Below are 23134 nucleotides of genomic sequence, written 5' to 3'. Positions count from 1 at the left end.
TGGAATGCGTTTGAATACTGCTTATCGGTTCCCCAGAAGCGATGGATTTTTCAATTTTCGAACTCGGCTAATCACTAGTCGTCACTCGCCAATCAATGACTCATTTTTATCCGATAAGCACTATTATTCGCACTCGTACAGTTGGCATATAAGGTAAAATTCAACTGTAAGAATTTCATTTGTTACCTGTCCCCTATATCGTGGGAAGATAGCTCGACATCAAACAAGAATACAGACCTGTATATTGAAATGTTAAATATACATACAATATATTAAATCATGTTCGATAGAGGCCGGTATTTCTCAGAATGCTTATCTTATGGTGATAATGCGAAGAATCGAACGAAAAGACCTTTCATAGCATTTATTACAGAAATATATTTTAATTAAAAATTATAATAGTATTTATTACAAAATAAAATTTCGTATAATTCGATAGAATAACAAATTAGAAAACGCGAAAGTCAGAATAAAGTATCGTTGACTTCATTCGATATTCGTGCCGAGGATGTTAAATATATTGCAATGGAAAATATCATATAAAATAAGCTTAAAGCAGAAAATGACTGGACAACGCGAAACAACGTACTCTCCGTTTCTTTTGCGTCTTTCACGCAACTGTACACCTTCGCGTACGCATGTTCCTTTCTTCCATTTTACAATCTCTTCCACCCATTTCAGCCAAACTACGCGGAACAGATTCTTCAGTCTCATATTCTCTGAAACTTTCTTTCTCACCCTAACCTCAAATATTCATTGCCTGTTCGTATCTCTGTAGCTTGGTCGCTTGTAATAAACGTCCGCGCCAAATTCCCATTTCCATACTTTAGCGGTGCGTTGCTGAAAACAACTCGTAAAACCTACTTTTCAATCAAAGCACAAATCATTGTTACAACGTCGTCAATTACAATTACGAGAAGACGTACGTGTAAAGTAAGGAAGGCAGGACACACGGAGCACACGGTAGACTTCCACTTCCTTCGTCGCCTCTACCCATAAACTGGAATTGACGTGTTGCAGAAGGGAGCCTCGACAGGCCCTGAGATGGGTGTTCGGAAAATAAGGAAAGTTTTTGTTGCGATTGAACGTTACCGTTACGTTGCGATAAGAAGGAACGAGCAGAAGAAACAGCTTTCCCTTCCTCCGGCTGGTTCTCCATCCACTCTCTTCCTTCTCCCCTGCTATACAACATTTTTTCTTTCATTTTCTTTTTTCTTTCTCACGTACTTCGACGCGTCCTGCACAAAGTCAGGCGTTTCATTTCGTTAAGAGGAATATGCATTGGGGTTCCGATTCAAAGGCACCTGGTTTCCCTAGTCGATAAATTGTTAGATACCTTCCTTTCCGTTTTTTCTATTATCTCTCCCTCTCTCTTTATCTCTCTTTCTCTCTTTACATGGTTTTGTGCTCCGTGTTCTCACCTTTTCTTTTCCGTGCAGTGACTTTTAGGAAGTCCTACGTGAACTTTCGAACGACGAAGCCGTTCCGATCGCGTGCTCGAGTAATTATCGTGGATAACACAGGCCTTCTCGAAGGGAAAGGAATTTTCTACCTGTTTTCATCTCTACACGTTTCTGCGATTAAGTTGTTGTCTTTTTTTTTTTACGTCTGATTTTAATTTTTGCGTTGGAGCTCCTCCTGCTGGTCAAACATTTTTCAGGTTTTAGATTGGTCTTTATTTTTACGTTTATTTTGACATTGTTAATCTTCCGTTGTATTCTATCTGTCGATAGCATTGTTACTTTTAGGTCCATCTTGTTCGCATTGAACCTCCTTAACACTTTGACTGCCACGCCGAAATCACATGTTTCGCTCAGGACGCGACCGGAGTATTTTTATTATTCGAAGCATATAATGGCAAAATAATAATAAATTGATGATGTAAGACAACATTCTTCCCCAATGGATCGTTTATCTTAGTGGTGGTCACGGGTGATCACCGTGGCGCCTTGATAACAGTTAATAGCGACGTATTATAACAAGGCTTCGTTTATTTCAACAAACCATTCGCATTGGTTATTTCGTCGTAAGCAAAACGTCCAGAATATATCGTTGAAACGTGTAGAAGATATTAGTAAACGGTATTTGCTCATTCTATATATAATAGTAAGGTGGAGAGACAAGCGTAACATTTTTATGATTTCGACGAAACATTCGGATGAAATGGTAGAATTCCGCAAAAAGAATTATGTTTGTGATAAACCAATGGTAGTGGTAGATTACAACAGAGGAAAGTGTGCTGTAGATTTACCAGATCAAATGATAGCATATTCCAAACCACATAGAAGAACCCTCGAATGGTATGTAAAATCAGCCTTAGAGTTATTGTTAAATACACCAATTTCAAACGCGATGATACTCTATAAACAAGCAACAAAAACAAAAATCAAGATATCAGCTTTTAGGATGGCACTCGCAATGCACCTTACACAGTGCCATTCACCAGAGCCGTCAAATATACTTATTCGACAAAAATTACGATACGAAATACAGAAGAAAGAAGGGCAAGCGCATCTGGCACGAAAATTTTGCAGAGAATGCTATAAAAAAAATGTTAAACAGTCAGGATCAAAAATTGCTAAGAATCGAACCAAAAAGGTGACCACCTATTGTCCAAATTGTATCGATGAGCCACATTTATGTTTAAAGTGTTTTAATACAGTGCACCGTTAGATGCAAGATTTCTTCTCATTTTTTTTTATTGATGTTCTAATAAAAATGTTTAATTGTTCAATGGGGCACTTTTTTTTCAAAGTATCTTCTATTTATCGGTTATATATAAGCAAAACGTCCAGAATATATTGTTGAAACATGTAGAAGATGTTAGTAATCAGTATTTGCTCGTTCTATATATAATAGTAAGGTATGTTCACACTTCTAACTTCAATTATATGATTCTAAAGCAGCATTTACTATTATTTGCTAAGGTGTGTTTATAATAATGTTCGTAGATTTCCCCCCAAAGATATGGATGCAAACACAGTGCACCGTTAGATGCAAGATTTCTTCTCATTTTTTTTTATGGATATTCTAATAAAAATGTTTAATTGTTTAATGGGCACTTTTTGTTTCAAAGTATCTTCTATTTGTCGGTTATATTCAAAATGCCGTAACTGTCAATTTTCATTCAATTTTTACAATTGTAAGAAGTTCAATCGCTGCGGTCACCAATGATCACCGTGGTGTCACAGGAGAAACCATAGCCGGTCGTATATGACCAACGTGACAGTCAAAGTGTTAATCACGTAGGCTTGTAAATTACGATAACGTTGTGAGGCTGGTATAGCAATAGATGGTAAAATATCATTTTTGAAAAAATCTACCATTTAAGATGCTATTTCCACGCAGATATATTGAATATCCCTTACACTTAACCGGGAACTTAATGAACGATCTGATGCGGAATTGCAGTACGAGCAATAAAAGTCGTAACGCACTTCTCATTCCAGTTTACATTCTTATCGGTGGAATAACGTTATTATCAATATCAATCGTCTCGTAACGCACTCGCGTGCAAGTACACGCTTGATTCGTCAAGAGTGTGAAGAGATAATCGAAGCAATTATTCCGTGTTGTAAGGTGTGTCGTGTCCAAGGTGTCGTTGGTCCGGTGTTAACTCGCAATTAATGTAAAACAGCCGTATAGTCACGCTAAACGTGGCGTCTGCGTCCGCGAAAATGCTAGGTGCCTTTGATTTAAGACCGGTCTTCGTTAAAGACGTCTTTATACGCTTTCAGCGATTCCGCCTGTTCGCGTAAACGATATATTCACTTTACAACGCGTCGTTTAAGTTCCCTAACTAACTCTTTTTAACATTCGAGAAAGTACACGAGCCTTGTTATCCCGTTTGGTTACACGCGTTTGCGTACTAAACGCGATAACGAGGGAGAAATTCCTAGACTTTACGTTCTATCTGAAATTAATACCACACGTTTCTTTAACGTTACCTATTTCTTTCTCGCGACTACAGTGTAAACTTCAGGAACGAGCGTTTCACGCTCCGTTTCCTTGTTACTCCATAAAATGCAAATGGGTACAGGGGCACTAAAACTACCGATCGGTAGTTCGGTTCTCGTATGCTAAGTCTTAAATGCAGCAGAACGTAAAATGGAGTTTTAGCGTGTTCCTATCAGAATATGTCTAAGCAAAGAGACACGGATCTGCTGACTTATTTTTCATAGAACGATGAAAATAAGCAGGCTTACTGATTAAAAGTTTCAGTAAAATCATATAAAGATCGCAGCAAAGGATGCGTTGCTTTTTGTGTTCTGGTTTTGACTAAACTGCAAAATATTAATACATCGTAGTTGAAAATGAAGATGAGATCTGTCAAGTCAGAAGATGTAAATCCTCTAAAAATAGCTGATAAGTTGGTGAAATTTTATGAAAGACAAATTCTTAAGATAGATAATGGTAATTGATACTGTGATAGTTTGACCATGATTTTTCTCAATAAAAATGTGTGCTACTTGATTGACGAATAAAAGGTATGAACATAAACTAAACCTTCTCTCTGGTTTTGTTGACAGGTCTGGGAGAGGCTCGAGGAAGACGCCTTTGCGAGGATTCCCGGGCGCAGCGAAGAAGGAAGTAGTGACAGATCGTGTCCCGCGTAGCAGTAGAAAATAGAGTAGTAAGATGCTAGTCTTCCGGTGCAGCAGCGAGTCATCGACTAGGATGGGATCGATGCTGTCGCATCAACACCATCTTCGCCTGCTCCTGTCGATCCTGGTGCTGTTGTCTCCCCGGCTGCCGGTCCGTTCGACGCCAGCCGACATAGTACAAAGGTTCCACGATCCAGAAGTGAAACGCATGAACCATCTGGTCGTGGACAAGAACACCGGTCGAGTTTACGTGGGCGCGGTGAATCGGTTGTATCAGCTCTCACCGGACTTGAGCCTCGTCGTGAAGGAAGTTACCGGCCCAAAAGGCGACTCGACCGCTTGTTCGATGATCGACTGTCCCCGTGAAACGCCAACGAGGCTAGTGGACAACGTGAACAAGGCGTTGGTGATCGACTACACGACCACCAGGTTGATCTCGTGCGGAAGTTTGTCCCAGGGCACCTGCAGGGTACGAAACCTTCACAATATCTCGGACGTGGTGCAAGAAGTGAAAGAGGCCGTGGTAGCCAACAACGCTACCGCGTCCACGGTGGCGTTTATCGCGCCCGGACCACCGAATCCACCCGTTTCGCAAGTGATGTACGTGGGTGTAACGTTCACCGGCAACTCGCCGTACCGATCGGAGGTTCCCGCGGTCAGCTCCAGATCATTGGACAAGGATAGAATGCTGAACATCGCGGAAGCTGCCGTTACCACTGGTACCAGGATGTACGTGAACTCGTTGTCGCGCGAGAGATATCCTATCAACTATGTGTACGGGTTCAGCAGCGGTGGCTTCAGCTATTTTATGACCACGCAGATGAAGAACACCGATACCGCGGTATTCATATCGAAGCTGGTTCGAGTCTGTCACGACGACGAGCATTACTACTCGTACACAGAGATACCGATCAACTGCACCAACGATGGCACGTATTATAATCTGGTGCAGGCCGCGTACGTCGGTAAGGCTGGCTCGGTTCTAGCCGGAGATTTAGGCATCACCGCTCAGGACGACGTGTTGTTCGCGGTTTTTTCGGAGAGCAACAGCACGCACAGCGACGTACCGAAGGAACATTCCGCGCTCTGTGTCTACTCGTTGAAGGCCATAAGAAGGAAGTTCATGACCAATATACAGAAGTGCTTCAGCGGCGAGGGTCATCGGGGGCTGGAATACATCTCCCCGAGTCACAAGTGCATCTTAACGGTGAGCGATTCTCTCTGTACTTTTCTTTCACCGATCTCTTTTACGATCGACGTTACTCTCATCCGTCGACTTTTCAAATCGTATATATATAGGCGAAACGTGGGCTTAAGTGATTTTCTACGAACGAGGTTTCCGACGAATCGTAAAAATGTAATAGCGGAACACACGTGCTCGCCAAACGTTACGATAGCAAATGCCGCGAACGAAATGTCGGATAAGGCGCGAATATGACTTTTCGAGTGGACGTGTTTCTTTCGTTTAGAAAAATGTTTAACTGCTTACGACTGGCCAGTTTGGTAGCGAAAAGAACGTAAGCTGCGTTGATTTCAAGCAATAGAACTTCGCACGTTGCTGATCTTTCCAGCGCTAAGATATCTGATAAGTCGTATAATTTTCCTCTTTCGGTGCGGAATGTACGTATATGAAATTATTCAGAAGTCAACGTTATGAGAAATATTCCCGAGTATAATAAATTATATAACACGTGGAGCACGCGTTGTGACGTATGAGTGACGAACTAACTTGCCTTTTCCGGTTGAGACATTAAAAATTGTATCTACCTACCAGCATTTTTCTTATTAGGAAAAATGACTACGTCTATAAATCGTTTCTGTACATCTACAAATCAAAGAAGGACCAAATAGAACACTTGCCTTTGTATCATTTTCTAGGCAACTTTCCAGCCGCTTATCTACGTTACGTTCCATTGACGTTTCGCTCTTTCTTTTCCTTTCATTTTTAGCAAAATCCCGCATAAATCACAATGTTCGAGTGGCATATTTTACTCGTAGCTTCGAGTTGGTCGGTATAAATCCCGAGTCAAGAACAGACGATCCAAAGAGGGAGAGAAAGCGAATTCAATGATAAAAGCGAAATCATGGCGCGTCGTTGTAGATGCAGGATCAAAGTCAAGGCAGCCGAGTTGAAGTATACTCTGCGACAAAAATGTAGCGCTCACGTGCTATCATTCAGTTCTTAATGATACGCTCATGATTCTCTAAATTCAGCGAATATCACATACGCATTGCTTTGCAATGAAGTTACGCATAAAGTTTCCAGGGTTTTACCGATCATCGATATCATTGAATTATTATTACATTTTAGCTCCACTATTCAGAGATTTCCAATTATTTCACACGAAACCCTATAACGATACCAATTTGTATTTTTCTCTGGCAATTCGTATGTCAATTAAAATCTTCAAATTCATCCTCGAAATATAAAAATATCAAATAATTCTTTATGACGACGAACTTTTATTTACGTGTAAGAAAAACTGTTGCCAGCAGAATGCTTACAATTAGCAGCAATCCGATGATACATTAATACAGTATCATAGTGATTAATGATGTAGTAATAATATAATAATGTTAGTTAATGTTTTATATATATAATAATGTATAATAATGATGAGAGTTGCAAATTTACTATTTAGTTGTCTTAATTATAGTACGTTATTGTATTTAGTTCACGTTAAACAACCATCGTTTCCTATTTAACCAACATCTGTTTAATCCATTGTAAATAAACTAATTATAGTAAGATCCTACAATTATTTATTCATTTATTATCAATATCGTATTAGACATTACTTATTATAAATGTTTCCGAGTATAATAAATTATTTACTAATTAAAAGAACGTTTAGGTACATGGCCTTCACTTGAATCTTTTGATGAACATCATTATCACTAAATCATGTTGCAATTTCTACAGCTTGGATTCTTCGAATTATCTACGGAATCTTTTCGATTTAAATCTGTGATCGATTATTTTTATTTTCGAAAGTTGTATTAATACCGCTAGCTTGACCAGAGATATAAAAAACGTACTGATATTCGCTACTGGTAGTATACTACTGCGTGAAACGTTGGAGTATAAAGATAATTGGACGCGGCTTTACTTCGAAAGCCTATATTAATAATTCGACGTATAACGTGCAGTCGTGAAATCGGCTTCTGTGGCCTGCCTTTTAATTTATTAAAATAACTGGTAAAATTGGGCCGGCTGAATGATAGCGCATCTACAAAATTAAAACAAAGATCAATAATTAATTAACGGCTTATAAAGTCTATCCTCAACAGTTTCGTGTCATATTCAAATCTGCCCAACAAAATTACCGGTTAAAAAAGCGGAATATTCGGGCTTAAAAAAATATTCTTTGCGTGTTTCCTACCTTTTATAAACATGGTTGGTTTGCCGCTCGAATCACAATGCAAGCTCTATTTATCGAACAATACATTTTTCTTATTTTATCATTCTCTGCGCGTGGAGATTGGAATAACGAAAATGATTCAAATTATTTAGTTCTTTCAAAAGCTACTTTCTCTTAACTCGTTAGAAAAGTTGTTCTTTTATTAGTTATTAATAGCGAAAACATATTTTCCAAGGGTTTTTGTGCAGAAGTCTATTGTATTAAGTTTGGAAGTATATCTGCAAAATGGATGGAAAGTGGGATAAGAACTTGTTAAGAATTCATTTATTCGTTAATGAAGTTCTTCAGTCCTTGAAATGAGAGATCGGTGCAGCTCTGGTAGCGAACATTTCAAGAAAATTACATGAAACTACTCAATTTTTTTGCAGAGAAACAGCTTCTTGTAACGGTAGAACCCTCGGTTTAATCGTCATAGAAATATTATGGATCTAATTTATTTAAGAAACTACAAAAACGAACCTACAACGAATAAACGTAATACAGATAATTTTCTAAATATATAACGGTACATTGTTTGGTACTCTGAATATCAATTTGGTGATTTACCTTTTCTTTACTTTTGTGAAATATACGTAGCAAACTACAATCTTCTTTGTGTGTTACATGTTTTTTCATATCAATTTCTTTCGTATAACTTTGCAACTCTAGTCGTCGACAATTTCAGTATCAATTACTGTCATCCACATGTTTCCTACAAGCAGCAAATCGTCCACATACCGATTCTACTACACGTCACGTTGTCAGAAACTAGTATTTACACGCTGTTCGATAAAATTATAGAATTACGAAGCCATCATTAAGAACTTAACGCTATCAGTCGCTTGGCTATCTTTTCGCCCGCTAGTGGTATTACACGAATCGCGAGCATCAGTGGTAAATGGATTTTCCTCTTTGCGGGGCCCTGGCGGTCTTAGCTGGGGCTTCATGGTCGTACGATAACGGTCCCGGTCGTTTCGTCCATCGGTGTCGATTTGCATTCAAGCAACGTTCGTTTGCTTTACTAGCAGTCGGGTAATCGGTAAACCGGGATCGGGCCTGTTATCGCGTGACAGCGCCGCATGGGGGCTTAAAGAACCCCTAAGGAAAGAAACACGAGAACAGGGCGCGTGCTTTCTTGCTCGATTTTACACGTGCACCCACGATCGGTTCGTGCGGCCACGTTACAACCCGACCTGAATGATCGTTTCTCATTTACATAGGGTCGGATATAAAGTAAAGTTTTGCACAGCGCCCTGGCTACATACCGTACACGTCGCGCCTTGTTGTTCAATTCGTACGTATCTTGTTGCAACACCGACGACCAGCTTAACGTATTCACAGCGCTACTACAGCATAGATTTAAATCGATTGCCAGGCGATCGTAGACCGATAGACTGGATTTTCTTGGCGATTTTTAACACCAGATGCTATTTCCCGTTCTTTTTTCTCTCGCTTTCGTTGTTTTTGGTGATTCCATAACGTTGTTGGCTGGTAAACGTGGAATGGTTGCTGCAGTAAATATGTTACGTCAAGCAGATATTTTGGAAACGAGGTTTACACGGGTTCATTGGTTCTAGTTGCGCGATTTTGTGCACTGGATTTAGGTTTGAATAATTAAGCGGTAGGATATTAGCTTTTTATATATTTGCCGGAGTCAGTACATCAGCGAAGTTTGCGGCATTTGTTCCAAGCAGTGTTTCCTTAGCGCAATTTTACGTAAAAATTTAATTTGTACAGAACGTAACGATGAGTTTAATTCAGGTGGTATAACGGAGATAAGCAAGTATATGATATACGAGATGGGATAATAAAGTATTACAAACAGTGCAAGAAGAGAGAAATAAGAATGGCGATTACAGTTTAATACTTTGACTGCCACGCCGCAATCATATGTTTCTCTCAGGATACCAGTGTTTTAACACAGTGTACCGTTAGATGCAAGATTTGTTCTCATTTTTTTTCATTGATGCTTTAATAAAAATGTTTAATTATTCAATGGGACACTTTTTATTTCAAAGTATTCCTTCTATTTATCGATTATATTCAAAATGCCCTAACTGTTAATTTTCATTCAATTTTTACAATTGTAAGAAAGAATCAAGCGCTCCGATCATCAATGACCAACGTGGCAGTCGAAATGTTAAATGAAACAGAAATGTTTTTATGTTTCTAACCCAATGAAAGTGAACAGTGATATTCGTTATAAAATGTCTACGTATTTTTACTAATCGCAGAAACAGAGTATCGAAAATTACAGAATGTTACGACCGTTTGCGGAGAGACGCGGTCGCGAGGAAAACGCGTCAGCGAGAGGCGTAAATTCTCGCTACAATTCGTATAATCGACGCCGCGAAATAGTCGTTCCCCTTGTTTCGATTAAGATAACAGGGGTGGTTGAATGAAATTAACACTGTGTTAACAGGTTAATATAGCATGTATTTTTAACAATAAATTAAATTATAATAGAAGCGTCATAAATTGTTTCGTGATAGGTACAGTTAATGTTTTACAGAGATTCGACTCGATTTTTTATATATGCGGTGTGAATTCTATAATGAGACTGTTCAGATACGACTGTGCGGTTACAGTTGTCGAATGAGACTGATCGGTTACAGATTTCGATTCTTTGTCTTTCGGGGAGACGATCCCCCCTATGCTCGGGTCACGCCATCGCACGCGCCGATGATCACGCAGGCCGACTTCTTCGTTAAAAAATAACGGTCCGAGATCGACGGTTCCAGAACTCGGTACTTGGTGACAAGTATGCGCTCGACGATACAATGTATACTTTTCGTCGGGCAGATAAGAGGATGTATCTGCGACGCTGGAGGACCGCGAGCGACGGTTGGAAATACGATCTCTGCAGAGCCTCGTGGCGTAACACAGAAGGACATTATAATTTTGTGATTATACGAAGCTTCCAGTTAACACGTCAACATCCGCCGGCGTGAAATCACGTATTTTCATAAACTGTAACCAATTACGGTTTGTAAGATCACGTCATTTTATGAGACAGCAGGAAAATATAAAGAAAACAGTATGGAACTATAAAGGATCTTAAAACTTCTATTCCAACATCCTTGTTTTAATGGATAATAATATTCTTCTATATAGAAGAACAAGTTTTTCAAGTATTATTAAGAAATTATCAGAACCGGCTAAAAGGTATTATGTAATAGCTTTAATAGCCAATAATTTTCTTATCTAACACAGCCTCTCTTTGGAAAAATAAAAGAAAATCCGATTAAAAAGAGGAATAAACGAACGAGATTTAAAAGGTATGAAAAGCTTCAAGAAAATCTAACGAAAGACGATCGAATCGAATTACTCGATTATAATCTGGCGATCGAAAGATGATCTAATTTCTCACGTGGGAAGACGGAAGTCGATGATTTGTTAAATGGTTGCCAGGTAGAAAGAGTCTCGCAGAAGGCCGCGATTCGTCATCGGACGACGTAAATCAATTGGCCGCGTCTTCCCGAGTTCCGCGCTCTCGTGTTTACGTAACAGGTGGTGATATCGGAAACCTCGAGGATGATACTGTGAAGAGCAAGGCAAAGAAATGATGCACTAAAGCGTCATGTGCTTCTTTCGCACGCTTTAGCTACGGACAATCGAAACGATCTTCCGCAACGCCTTCCGGAAATCGCGTCGTTCGTTCACTGTCTTTGAGGTGAATTCTCGACACGAATTCCAGATTTCTAGCAGCTTTTCTCTCGCCTTTCCTACGTGTAGAAACTTTTCTAGTGGTAATATCGAAGTCTAGTGATTTGGCGAATTAGATTTCGGATAGAAATTTCGACAAACGTTTGAAAACGATCTCTTGTGATTTTCTATGGTTACGTGTGTTCTGAACTTCTTTTCATGTCGTTTTATTTTCACAAATTTCAATTCTTCGAAAAATTACAGTTTTATATGTGTATAATTTTGTGTTATTTTTTTTTTCTAGTTTGAACGTATATAACAACTCTCAGGAGATAAACTGGGTTTCTTAGCTTCATCAGAGGAACACAAGATTCCGCGTTTTTCATAGCTAAGAAACAAACGTTTAGTGCATTTTGTCAATAACACCTAATGACAAAATCCGCAATCACTTAGTTGCCAACCCAATAGAAGAAACCCTGAACATCTCGATGATTATGACTTTCTTGTTAATACGGAAATTGTCGTATGCAATGTGAAAATTACATACCGCACTGTGTCACGCAGCATTGACTAACATGAGACTAGCTAAAGCGTCACAAGCTGGCTGGCATGATATCCTAACTAACTGTTCAAATTTTTAACACTGTTATATTAAACTTTTGTAATAACTTGAACAGATTGCCTAGGAAATATCGGATGAACCATAAACAATATTGCGAGAAAGCCTAAGTGTCGACAGGCCAAAAGGGTCGGGAAACTTGAATAGGCCAAAGCAGTCCATCAATGTGTCGTCGGTCCTTCAGTCGAATAGTTACGCGGAAGAAGGCGTACGTGATCATGATCCCGGATGGTTACGGAACATGTACATGGTGAGGGTATGAGAAAAGACAAAGGGATGCTGAAGGGAGAAAGACGAATTAATTGGCAGTCGTTAACTAAGAGTCGAGTTGTGAGGAGTAGAGAGTTGAGTTGCCGAGCTGTTACGAGTTGTAAGCTATTAGTTGCGAGTTGTAAATTATCCATTTAGTTGTCTTAGTTATAGCACTTTACTGTATTTAGTTCAAGTTAAATAACTATCGTTTCCTGTTTAATCCATTGTAAATAAATCCATCTATCAATAAACTTATCATATAGGATAGAAATCATTGGAAAGCCTAATTTCTAATATTTCTGAATAAATAAATTGTACACTTTGCTACCACAACACTGTGTCGTCGTGGAATTCGAACCATAATCTACATCGCCAGTATCACTCGATATTATAGTACAACGAATTAACGTAATATTGGGTTGGCAACTAAGTGATTGCGGATTTTGTCATTACCACCTAATGCGTGGCCTCCGAATTATTGGGTTGACAACTAAGTGATTGCGGATTTTGTCGTTATCACTTAATGACAGCCTAATTTCTAATATTTCTGAATAAATACATTGTATACTTTGCTACCACAACACTGTGTCGTCGTGGAATTCGAACCATAATCTACACCGCCAGTATCTCTCGATATTACATTGCAACGAATTAACATAATATTGGGTTGGCAACTAAGTGATTGCGGATTTTGTCATTACCACCTAATGACAGCTTAATTTCTAATATTTCTGAATAAATAAATTGTATACTTTGCTACCACAACACTGTGTCGTCGTGGAATTCAAACCATAATCTACACCGTTAGTATCACTCGATATTACATTGCAACGAATTAATATAATATTGGGTTGACAACTAAGTGATTGTGGATTTTGTCATTAGGTGGTAATGCCAACCCAATAATTCGGTGGCCATGCTAAAATTTGACACAAACTTCTCCCTATACAGCCTCTGTACATCTAAAACTATTCTACAAACTATTACACGCTTCTCGTGCCTTTATCTTCCTTAACTCCGTCACCACGGTGAGAAAAAAGGGTTTCATTTCAAAAATAGAATCGCATGAATATGGATCGATGAGTTTTTCCAGCACGAAGTGCGACAGACACGCAAGTGGTCTCGCGTCATAAGGCGTAATGTCAAAGGTTCCCACGAATGAGTCATAATAAAACGTTTGCATGGTTTATTACTTCGAAAACTAAAAGGGGGGTGGATGACGAGAGGAAGTGGTTCTCTTCAGTGAAATTAACTACGGGTTTGCTACTGAATTTTCAGTTACCCCCAACCACTCGGCAAAGCTGGTCGTATAGTTTGTGGAAAAGCGTCGGAACGATATTCAGAACTGCGATGATGGAGGGAGAAGAGATTTATTCAAATTTTCGTGGCTACACGTTACGTTGCACGATCCATCCCTTTTCTCCTTCTTTCCTTTCAGACGTCCTTTTCCTTCTTTCTTCTCTTTTGTTTCATTCGTTGCTTCCTAAAGTCTCTTGTTTTTTTAATCTTCTTTTCCTTTCCCCCTTTTTTTTATTTTTCCTGTTTCTTTTTTTTTTTTGTTCGTTCCCCTCTTACGAAACACGGTAAGAAAGTATACGGCGTGGAACACAAAGGATCTGTTCACGTACGTAGAGCGAGAAAAAGGCAGAACCTGCTACGGGAAAGTTGTAGAGAAGAGTCAGCTGCCGGAGATAAGGACGACCATAAAGGAGATAAAGATTGTTTGTTTGGCCTGGTCGACAACTGGGCTGCCGTGGGACAGTACCGTCTTTTTCTTCACCTTTTTCTTCGGCTACGTTCCTTCTGGTCAACCCATGGATCGCTCCGTTTTCTGTACGTAGTTTCTGTTTTCTCCCCAGAAAACGATTCTTTGTTCTTTGAGACTGGGATTAATCATTTCGTATTTTCCCAACGATTTCTCGTAGAATCTTGTTTCAGGTTTTGTTGAGAAGGTTTTTTAGCGTTTCGTATGTTTAGAATTACGAAACTTTTTATAATAGTTCAATCATTCTCTTGTGCATTTACTATGTTCGGTAAGAGATGCAGGGAGAAGTGGAATGCAAAAGGAAGGAATTTTAACGCAGTAATTTAAAAATAATATCAAAGAAGTAATTGGAAGAATAAAAAGAATACGAGGTTATCAAAGAGGGTATTCTAGCAGAAAAAAGGCGACGCAAAGAGACCACAATGGCATTGAAAATGAACGATACAGTGTTATTGCGGAAGAATTTCAAGAGTAAAAGGAAAGGAAAGAAAAGAAAATGGGATAAGCACGCTGAAAAGAATAATAAAATAAAGTGAAATGAAATAAAATAAAGATTGTAATAATAAAAGAAATAATCGGAGGAATTTGAAAGACGTGTCTATCATCAGTGGAAACAGCCATAAATAGATAGCTACTAATTTTGTTACAATAATATGGGAATTTAATACGCAAACGATTGTACGTGATCGGGAGCATATCGAGTTGAGTCACTTTGAACTATTCTGTAAGAGAATTCCATAGACAAGTAAAAGCACGTGTTCCTGTTAGAAAGGAAATTAACGATACGCTACGTTATCTAGTCAACTCGATAAGAAATTATCTCCTATACAGCGCTAGCCTTTGTGGTAATAAAAGATAAGAAATTTTGCCTCATTATGGTATCAGGTTCTGACTTAATAGCAGCTTAAACTCGTATTTACGATTTCTTTCGCTGTCAAATCTATTTCTCAAATCATCCAAAAAGGTTATTCTTGCTGATAAAAGCGGCAGGATTCTTAGGTTTCTCTCTTCGTGGTTGCTTTTCGAAGCCGGTTTTAATCATTACGTATATATTCTGTTGCGATCTTTTCGTTGAATTTCATTTAGCTGAATTTAACTTTTATGTAGACCGAATATCTTTCTCAACCATCTTATGTCATTATGATATGAGAATTTTTATATCAATTTAACGTTCATATATGTACCAATTTATATCGATGGAACAGCTATTGCAATGATTTTATTAAGAGATTAGAGAATTAGAATTTATTAATATTAATAAAAAATTTCTTCCTGTACAAAGGTACGATATATATGGAACATAATCTGTGGTGAATATTACGCTGCAATTTCCGTGTTAAACGTGTTAATATGACGAATTAATGATATGTTTCACGCGTTCGTGTAACCATTGTTCACGTCTGATGGATTAGATAAGATTTAACAGAGGGTAGATGATTTTTTCGTCCGCCGCACCTCATTGATCTTTGGTGAACCATAAAAAAGGCTATCAAGCGGCGTGAAAAAGGTGGTCTGTCGATTAGCTCCAATTAAGACCGTCCGTGTCGACGAGTTTCGTGATCCCGCTTGATCGGCTTACAAAAAAGAAAGCTGTATCGCCAAGCATACCGAGCCAAACCAGCTTAAACTTTGTTTTTTAACGCTTCGGCCAAGGTGCCATTAAATGAATTACATTTTTATCCGTCTACACGACAAAGCGTCTTTGACTTTGTACGTTTATAAACCACAGTTTGGTGTTTGAAATACTCCGAACGTAATTCAGCGGAAGGAAGATTGATCGGAGATTGAAAAGTCGAAGATCGATCGATCGTCGCTCTACTTGGCAAGAAGGCGATCTTTATTTCGTGTAATTGAGAAGCTCGCATAAATGTTGCGCGAATTCTTAAAAGATTCTTCACTTAATCGTTTTGTAAAATATAATTTTTAAGAATTGAAAACAGTTGTGACGCGGCTAATATTTGTCGTGTTTCAACAATTGTTACAAGAAACTGAAACTTCTGTTCTCATTACGACTCCTATATCACTATACATCTCTGTATAATTATAAATTATGAAACATAATTGCGGAACGATTCTATAATTTCATTAATCGTGCGATATCGATGCACCAATTTTGTAATAATTAAAGTTTTATGTTTCGCAAAGAACAATCTATTATATTGGATTGGCAACTAAGTGTTTGCGGATTTTGTCAAGACTACCAATTGACAAAATCCACAATCACTTAGTTGCCAACCCAATGTACCTCGTATTATACAGCTGTTTAATGATAACAAATTATAATATGTCTGTTACTTCCAATTCTCGAACTTTATTATTCGTTATTAATTATTATATAAAGAATCATTTATTTTACAAATTCACGTCGTATTTTACAGAAGAATCCATTTTGCTCCAATACTTGGTCGCTGTGTATTATACTACTCCTTTTGGAAAGCTTCTCAACTTCTTTCTTCTCCTTTTTCCCACTAAAAGCACCTGGATTCGAAGAAGGTGAATCAAATGGATCGAAAGTTGTTTTTCCCAAGTTTAGAATCGCCACGTTTTAGCCGTGCTCGTTCACTTGCTAAATAGAAGGAGACGTGTTCGCCGTAGGCTCTTTTCGTATTCGAACGATCCGTCATGTTCGATTCGTAGAATTCTGAAAAACACGGGAAACGATCTTCTTCGTTCGTTAACGAACGCATCTTGCACCGGGGTTTTTCTTTCATTAATTATCGTTACGCTGCGTTTCTTCAGACTTCCTCTCGTCCACTTCATAGGGGATGTTCGGCTTGTAGTTGAAAGAAGCTAGTTCGTTAACACGCGTGACTGACATTCCAACAGAATACTACTAAGAGATTACACCGGAAGGTTAGAAATATTCTAATAAAGTACAAGTATCAGCAGTGGATTGCGTTTCAAGCTTTATTAGGTCACTCTGAAAATTTCCGCGGTTTTTACCGCGTCTCCAATACCATCCAAATGGAACGTACGTATTTCAAGTACTATAGAAATATGATAGTATATGCATTCGTAAATATCCGGAAGTTTGAATTAATTGGTGATAATCATCGTACATAGGCAAAGATCTTCGTCTGAACGAGTTCCTATTTCAATGAATTCTTATAGAAATAAATCCCCATTCGATTGCGTGTGTACTCGCTACTTGCAAATAGAATCTAATTCCTCGCAGCTTGCACGTTATTACCGTTACTGGTATAAAATTGTACCCGCGAGTAACCGACTGCAGAGGCGAGAGGGAAGTAGAAAACAGGATTATGCGAAGGAATAAATTTCTCGTAGAAAAAGAATATCAGCATCGTTAATAGATAGAAACAGCTGGATAAAGACACGTAGCAAAAACACGTGAACTGTAATCAGTCTTTAATTAGCGCTAGTAAATCGTCGCCTTTTAACCTTCTCATTCCCCCATTTTAATACGCACCAGATTACCTGGTCCATCGTAAACAATCAGTTACCAAGCACCATACATTCCCCACTTCAAGTATATACCCTCCTATTGCAAGCATTCAAACATTTTACGTACCTTCTTATCCTATCGATATTCTGGTGAAACTCTGGCAGGGGAAACATAAGGACGCCAAGCAACCCCTAGTATCCGCGAGCACTTGTCCAGAACGTAACTATAATGAAAACATTACTCCGCAAATACCTATCGTAAAGGAGAGACGTGCTTGTACGTGGGCCCGAGCTTTCTAGATAGTATAGCGAGGATAGTTGAAGCACGTCGCCCATACTATATATATATACATACTATATATATAGAGAGAGAGAGAAAGAGAGAGAGAAGGAGGAGACGAGATTGCATTTTTATACAAGTCTGCGTGGAATGCATCGGACCGTGCACCGATTACGAGTCCCACAGCTATTCTTTCTATCGACAGATTTGCAGTTTCGTTTTTTGAGCCGGACTATCAGTCTTTACGCGACTCGCACCGCCTCGAAAAAGCTATACTAATGTCGCACACTCAAGAAGGTCACACGCTCAGAAGGAGTAATAGGATAGGCTAAACATCCTGCATGTTACAGCTATCTAAACAATAATCAAATAGTAACGGAATAGTCGCCTCAGATATACACCCGATGATAACCCCTCCAGAGGGATTAAAAGCTCAGTCTAAAAACCCTCCTAAATTAGCGCTCACGATCATTCTGTTGTAACACTTTGAACCGTCATTCTGTTGGATTTGCATAATAAGTTTTATTACCATATACATTATTAAATTCTTAAATAAATATTTAATTCTAAATAAATAAATTATTAAATTCTATTACCATATACTAACTTCAATTTCTTCACCTTATTTGTGAAACGTTCGAAGTGCGACGCGAGGAGATCACCGGCGATCCATCATTTTCATAATTTCTTGTGTCTCCTACGTGACAATAGCCCGGAGCAGGCGATATGGGAGTTGCTGGAGATCGTGGCTCTGTAACCTGTGCCGTTGGCATGTGCAAAAAGTGCAGGACAATGGAGCTGTAGCTAACCCGAAAAACTGAACGACTAGCGCCGTTGGAGAAAGGGCTGGAAAACGGCGTGAAGGTTCGCAAGCCAAGAGGGTCGGCTCCACGCGCGTGTAGATGGGTACGCGTCTCTGTAGCTGAAATTCAATTTTTTTCGTGGCAAAAGAATCGCGGAAGCGACTAGAACGGGGTTGTACACTGCGGAAGGAAGGAGGTGGTGGTGGGTGGAGCGGAGTTTCGCGACGGTGAGGGGATCGGTGCGTCACGTTCAAGGAAAATCCCATTCGTGCAAATTGGATGGTCACTGCTTCGACTGGAGAGAGCCTTGCAATTAAAAAGTTTCGAACTGCAGGGAAAGAAGCTCGCGACCTCCTCCCACGTGACGGAGATTGCGCGAAATATTTCTGCTGTCCCTTCTATTTCTGTGCGTTGCGTATTTAGTTGTTTTCTGGCTGCTGCGTTGTTTGTTAGGGCAGGTTCGACGAAGTAATACATGCACCTGAGATGCAACTTTGTACGCGTATTTATACGTGCGTATGTAAATGGAAAATTTACATACGTACGTGTAAATGTGCACGTATGTAAATTTTCTATTTACATACGTACGTCTAAGTGTCTACCTACTTTGGTTTTAGTGGCTTAGTGGAAGATGTTTTAGATATGGACAGAATGATTATAAAAAGAGAAATACGATGAAAAAATTCCTTCCGCGATTATTTTCTTCCGAAGTTTACTATGTTAACACATTGTTGACGAGTTAACTTCATGGCCAAACGTTGCTAACCGGCCACGAGTAAACTCGTGATGCGCCTTTTTTTCGCATCAGCGTCGTTTTCTCAGTGCACTGTTGGAGATAATACAGTGCAATTGTTGGTCAGCATAGTGCACAAACTATGTTCTTCAAAAGGAAAACGCAACGAAACTAAATGTATTTGCAAAAGCTGTTGTGTACCATTACACATTTTTGTGATTGTTGCATTGTTTATCATACGAAAAAGAAATATTAAAAGTTGAATAATAAATAAAAGTTATTAGAATTTATTTATATTGTTTTACTTCCACATCAAATTACAAAATAATAGCCGGTGACATGAGATAAATTCTCAGTAAAATTGCCGGTCAACAATGTGTTAAGTAATCTTGTTCTTTTCCTATCGCGTTTTTATTTCGGAAGCATACAAATCATATCTCAAACGTTACTATCATCAAAAATAGCGAAGTTGCTTGTGTTCCATGTTTTCTCAGGGCACGATAAATATCTTACAATTTTCTAACTAGGTCGCTGACCTAAAACCGTATCTCTATTTTTACATACACAGAGCGAAATCCAATATGCAAAAGTGTTTATCAGTATTCAAGTTCAGATCCACTCTGATCGAAAATTAAATTTATCATCCGTGTACTCGCTCCAGTGTAAGTCACCTTCGGTCCTATAAAATTCACTCGACCGAGCGCAACATTAATCACGCTTTTCCGGTATCGCTTATAACGATTTTTGAAACTATCCTTTTTCCCCCTGTCTCGACTGTCAAGTTTCCTCTAATCGTTGAAAATTTAGAACACCGCCGCTTCTGTTTCTCGTTTGCCCGGCTTCTGTCTTTCGTTTCCCTTTTTGCTTGCCTCGTTTCCCTGCCGTACAGTAGAATCGAGCGAACCGCTGTCGATGATCGAGTTTAATCAGCGACAGGATTTACAAGAAGGAAAAATCGCATTACGAGGTCGGGCGTGAAACGTGATTAAGGCCCGATTGAAATTCGATATCCGAGTTTTTCTTGTTCCTTTGTAATTTATGGAGATTAAGCCCGCGATAGCGGGGCGACCGCGTAATCATCAGCCAGGGAACGGGGCCGAGTCACGCGGCGTGGAAAATGATTTTTCGGAATCGTGAAGGGTGGAATTCCCACTCTTGATTCGCTTCCTTCCTTCTCGATTTTTTCTACCTTCGTCGATCTGTTCATTATCCATTTCGCCATCCTTGTGAGCTATCATCCTGAAAATCGAAGGAACGTTTTAGTTGGCACGAGTCGATGGAAAATATTCATTTTGAAGAGAAATATAAAAATATCGTGAATAGAAGTATGGGAAAATGTATAAAATCTTCAATAGTTGAATATTTTCATGAATCCACAATTTGTGAACTATTGATCCTAGTATTTCTCAATTTCACTTCCAAATTCTATCAAACTCAATGTATGCGCGTCTTGGTTAAAAAAATACATAGCAGTTTGTAAAGTATGTTCATTTTATGCACTGCTGAATAAAAAATCCCTACACGCTGTTGAAAACAATTAGAGGATTACCAGTATGAATGGTTCTATCTCATTTATTTGGTGATATTGTGATAAAGATTGAATATAACGATTTTCTTCAGTAATATAGAACACTAGTTAAGCAATGTATGTGTTCGTGAAATATTCATGTTTATATGTATCTAAACATAATTTTCAGAAAGGCGGTAAATATTGGTAGATAACGTTTAGACAAGAAACCAAGCCTATTAATCGGAAAAGACAAATTACCTCGTGGCATAAATTTCCAGCCTTGTGTATGTAATAATTTCTTTACTTAAAAGTCCTATATCCTTTGCGCGTCGTTTCATTTCTATTAAAAATAAATGAACTTTGCTAAGTAAATGTCTCAAGTACGAAAACCAAGCAAACCAACTCAATATTTCCTTATGAACTTCTAATTGCATGATCGCGGTCAGAAGTGCCTGGTCAACAAACGTTCCACTTAACAGCGTTAGAAACAACCGTATCCTGTTATTTTTCACTCGTACTACGTACACGAACGAACGCCTCGGTGAATTTCCTCGTTTAGCAAACCTCGTGTTTTTCCTCGTCAATCATCGTCCCTGTATCCGATCTCACGCGACCAGCCCGTTATAAATAACGATGATCCAGTCGATTCCTAGCACAATAACTGTACGATAGGACAGTGTGCGAGCGGCAATCCTGATGAGAAAAAAGATAACGACAAGAGACCGATGTAATTGCAACGTGTGTTGCGTATTCGCCGTAGGCGACAATGACGAAAAGAATCGCAGAACCGGAGCGTAGAATTAAATAAACTTGCTCGTTTACGGCAGAAACATTATAAAACGTCGCTATTTTCCCTTTCTTTCTTCTTTTTCTTTCCTTTCTTTTTTTTTTTTTTTTTTTTTGTTGTTACATTGCTTCAATATCGTGCCGACGGGCTGAGGCAATTCGCTCGTTAGACACGGTCGCGTCGTTAAAAATGCTTGTAATCTTGCTTTTTAGATGGAAGCAAGGCCGATTAATTGCACGTCAGAGAGATCGATCTATTGCCCCGCGACAAAGATTCTGAGAAGATTAAAATTCTTTGAACCGCGACGACAGCCAATAAAAGATAGCCAGATTTCGTGGAATTTATTTAAAACTTTGGATAACCAGAAAAGTTACCTGTTATTGTTTCACCAGCATCGATCCTGAATCACCGTGACTAGCTTCGTGCTATCAATTGGTAAAGTCATTTTGGTCTTCCGTTCCACGAAGTTTCGCTTTATTCTTAGATAGTTCGATCTGGTTCTGACCTACGTTCGATGAACAGGATGAATTTTATTTTCACGCGGATCGCGTTGTCGTATGTCGTTCAATTCTCCTACGGATTATTTGAAACGTTTGTGGAAGAAGATTTTTGAATTCTTATTACACTTCGCATATTTTGTATACTATGTAGTTCCACTTTTTGTCATTTTAATTATCATTTTACATACTTTTATTACTTTCAAATTCTCCATAAAAGTCCGTAGAAGTGCAGTTGGTTCACTAAATATCAATAAATTTCTTCATATTTTTTTTTTTACTTTGGATATTACTGTTACGTATACATAACAATTTAATTAATTTGTTTATTAATTTATTTATTAATATTTGGATTATTCACAGTTAACTCTACTTCTCATTTTTTTAAGTTTTGGCGCCAAAGCATTTGGTATAATTTCATTAATTTTCTCTACTTTTTGTTTTGTGAAGCCAACCAATTTGCCAAGTAAACGTCTCATTAATACGATCTTTATCACATAACAAAAAAGCTATGCAATATTCTCGTTAATTAAATACCGTCTCGTACGTTTAGATAACATATCGCACAGTATATCATTTGAATAAGGATTCGGGACAAAGATAAAAAATGCATTTAATGAGCAGATTTCCCGACTCTTGATATCAGTTGATCTAGCGTGACTAAAAATCTGCAAAAGATAGCTCTTTAAAGAAAGAAATAAACTTGGAAATTTAAATGATACATATCTATGTTCTTTATATTTAAGGCGCAACAAACGCTATGTAACAAGACTGAACAAACAGAAATATATAATGAACGAGCTAATTTTCAAGTTTCGACGTTTTCAGATTTTTTG

At 38.5% G+C, this 23134-nt stretch overlaps 2 protein-coding genes across 7 annotated transcripts in view; one reads left to right on the top strand and one right to left on the bottom strand.

The window, feature by feature from the left end:
• Plexa (plexin A) overlaps positions 1 to 23134 on the top strand; it is a 427193-nt gene that overhangs the window by 111333 nt on the left and 292726 nt on the right. For 5 of the 6 annotated variants that reach the window (XM_072004837.1, XM_072004835.1, XM_072004836.1 and 2 more), the window contains one exon: positions 4530 to 5811. In XM_072004837.1, coding sequence (XP_071860938.1) covers positions 4639 to 5811 — 1173 coding nt within the window. In that variant the 5' untranslated portion in view covers positions 4530 to 4638. Of the gene's footprint in view, positions 1 to 1772; positions 2112 to 4529; positions 5812 to 23134 lie in introns of those variants that run through there. The other variant, XM_072004839.1, reaches the window with a different exon arrangement.
• The window catches only part of Abl (tyrosine-protein kinase Abl), a 223155-nt gene that overhangs the window by 170964 nt on the left and 29057 nt on the right, over positions 1 to 23134 (bottom strand). The gene's annotated exons all lie outside the window — the stretch shown is intronic.

This window comes from Bombus fervidus, chromosome 6, assembly GCF_041682495.2.
Source record: "Bombus fervidus isolate BK054 chromosome 6, iyBomFerv1, whole genome shotgun sequence".
Taxonomy (NCBI): domain Eukaryota; kingdom Metazoa; phylum Arthropoda; class Insecta; order Hymenoptera; family Apidae; genus Bombus; species Bombus fervidus.
This window is presented reverse-complemented; position numbering and strand designations above follow the sequence as displayed.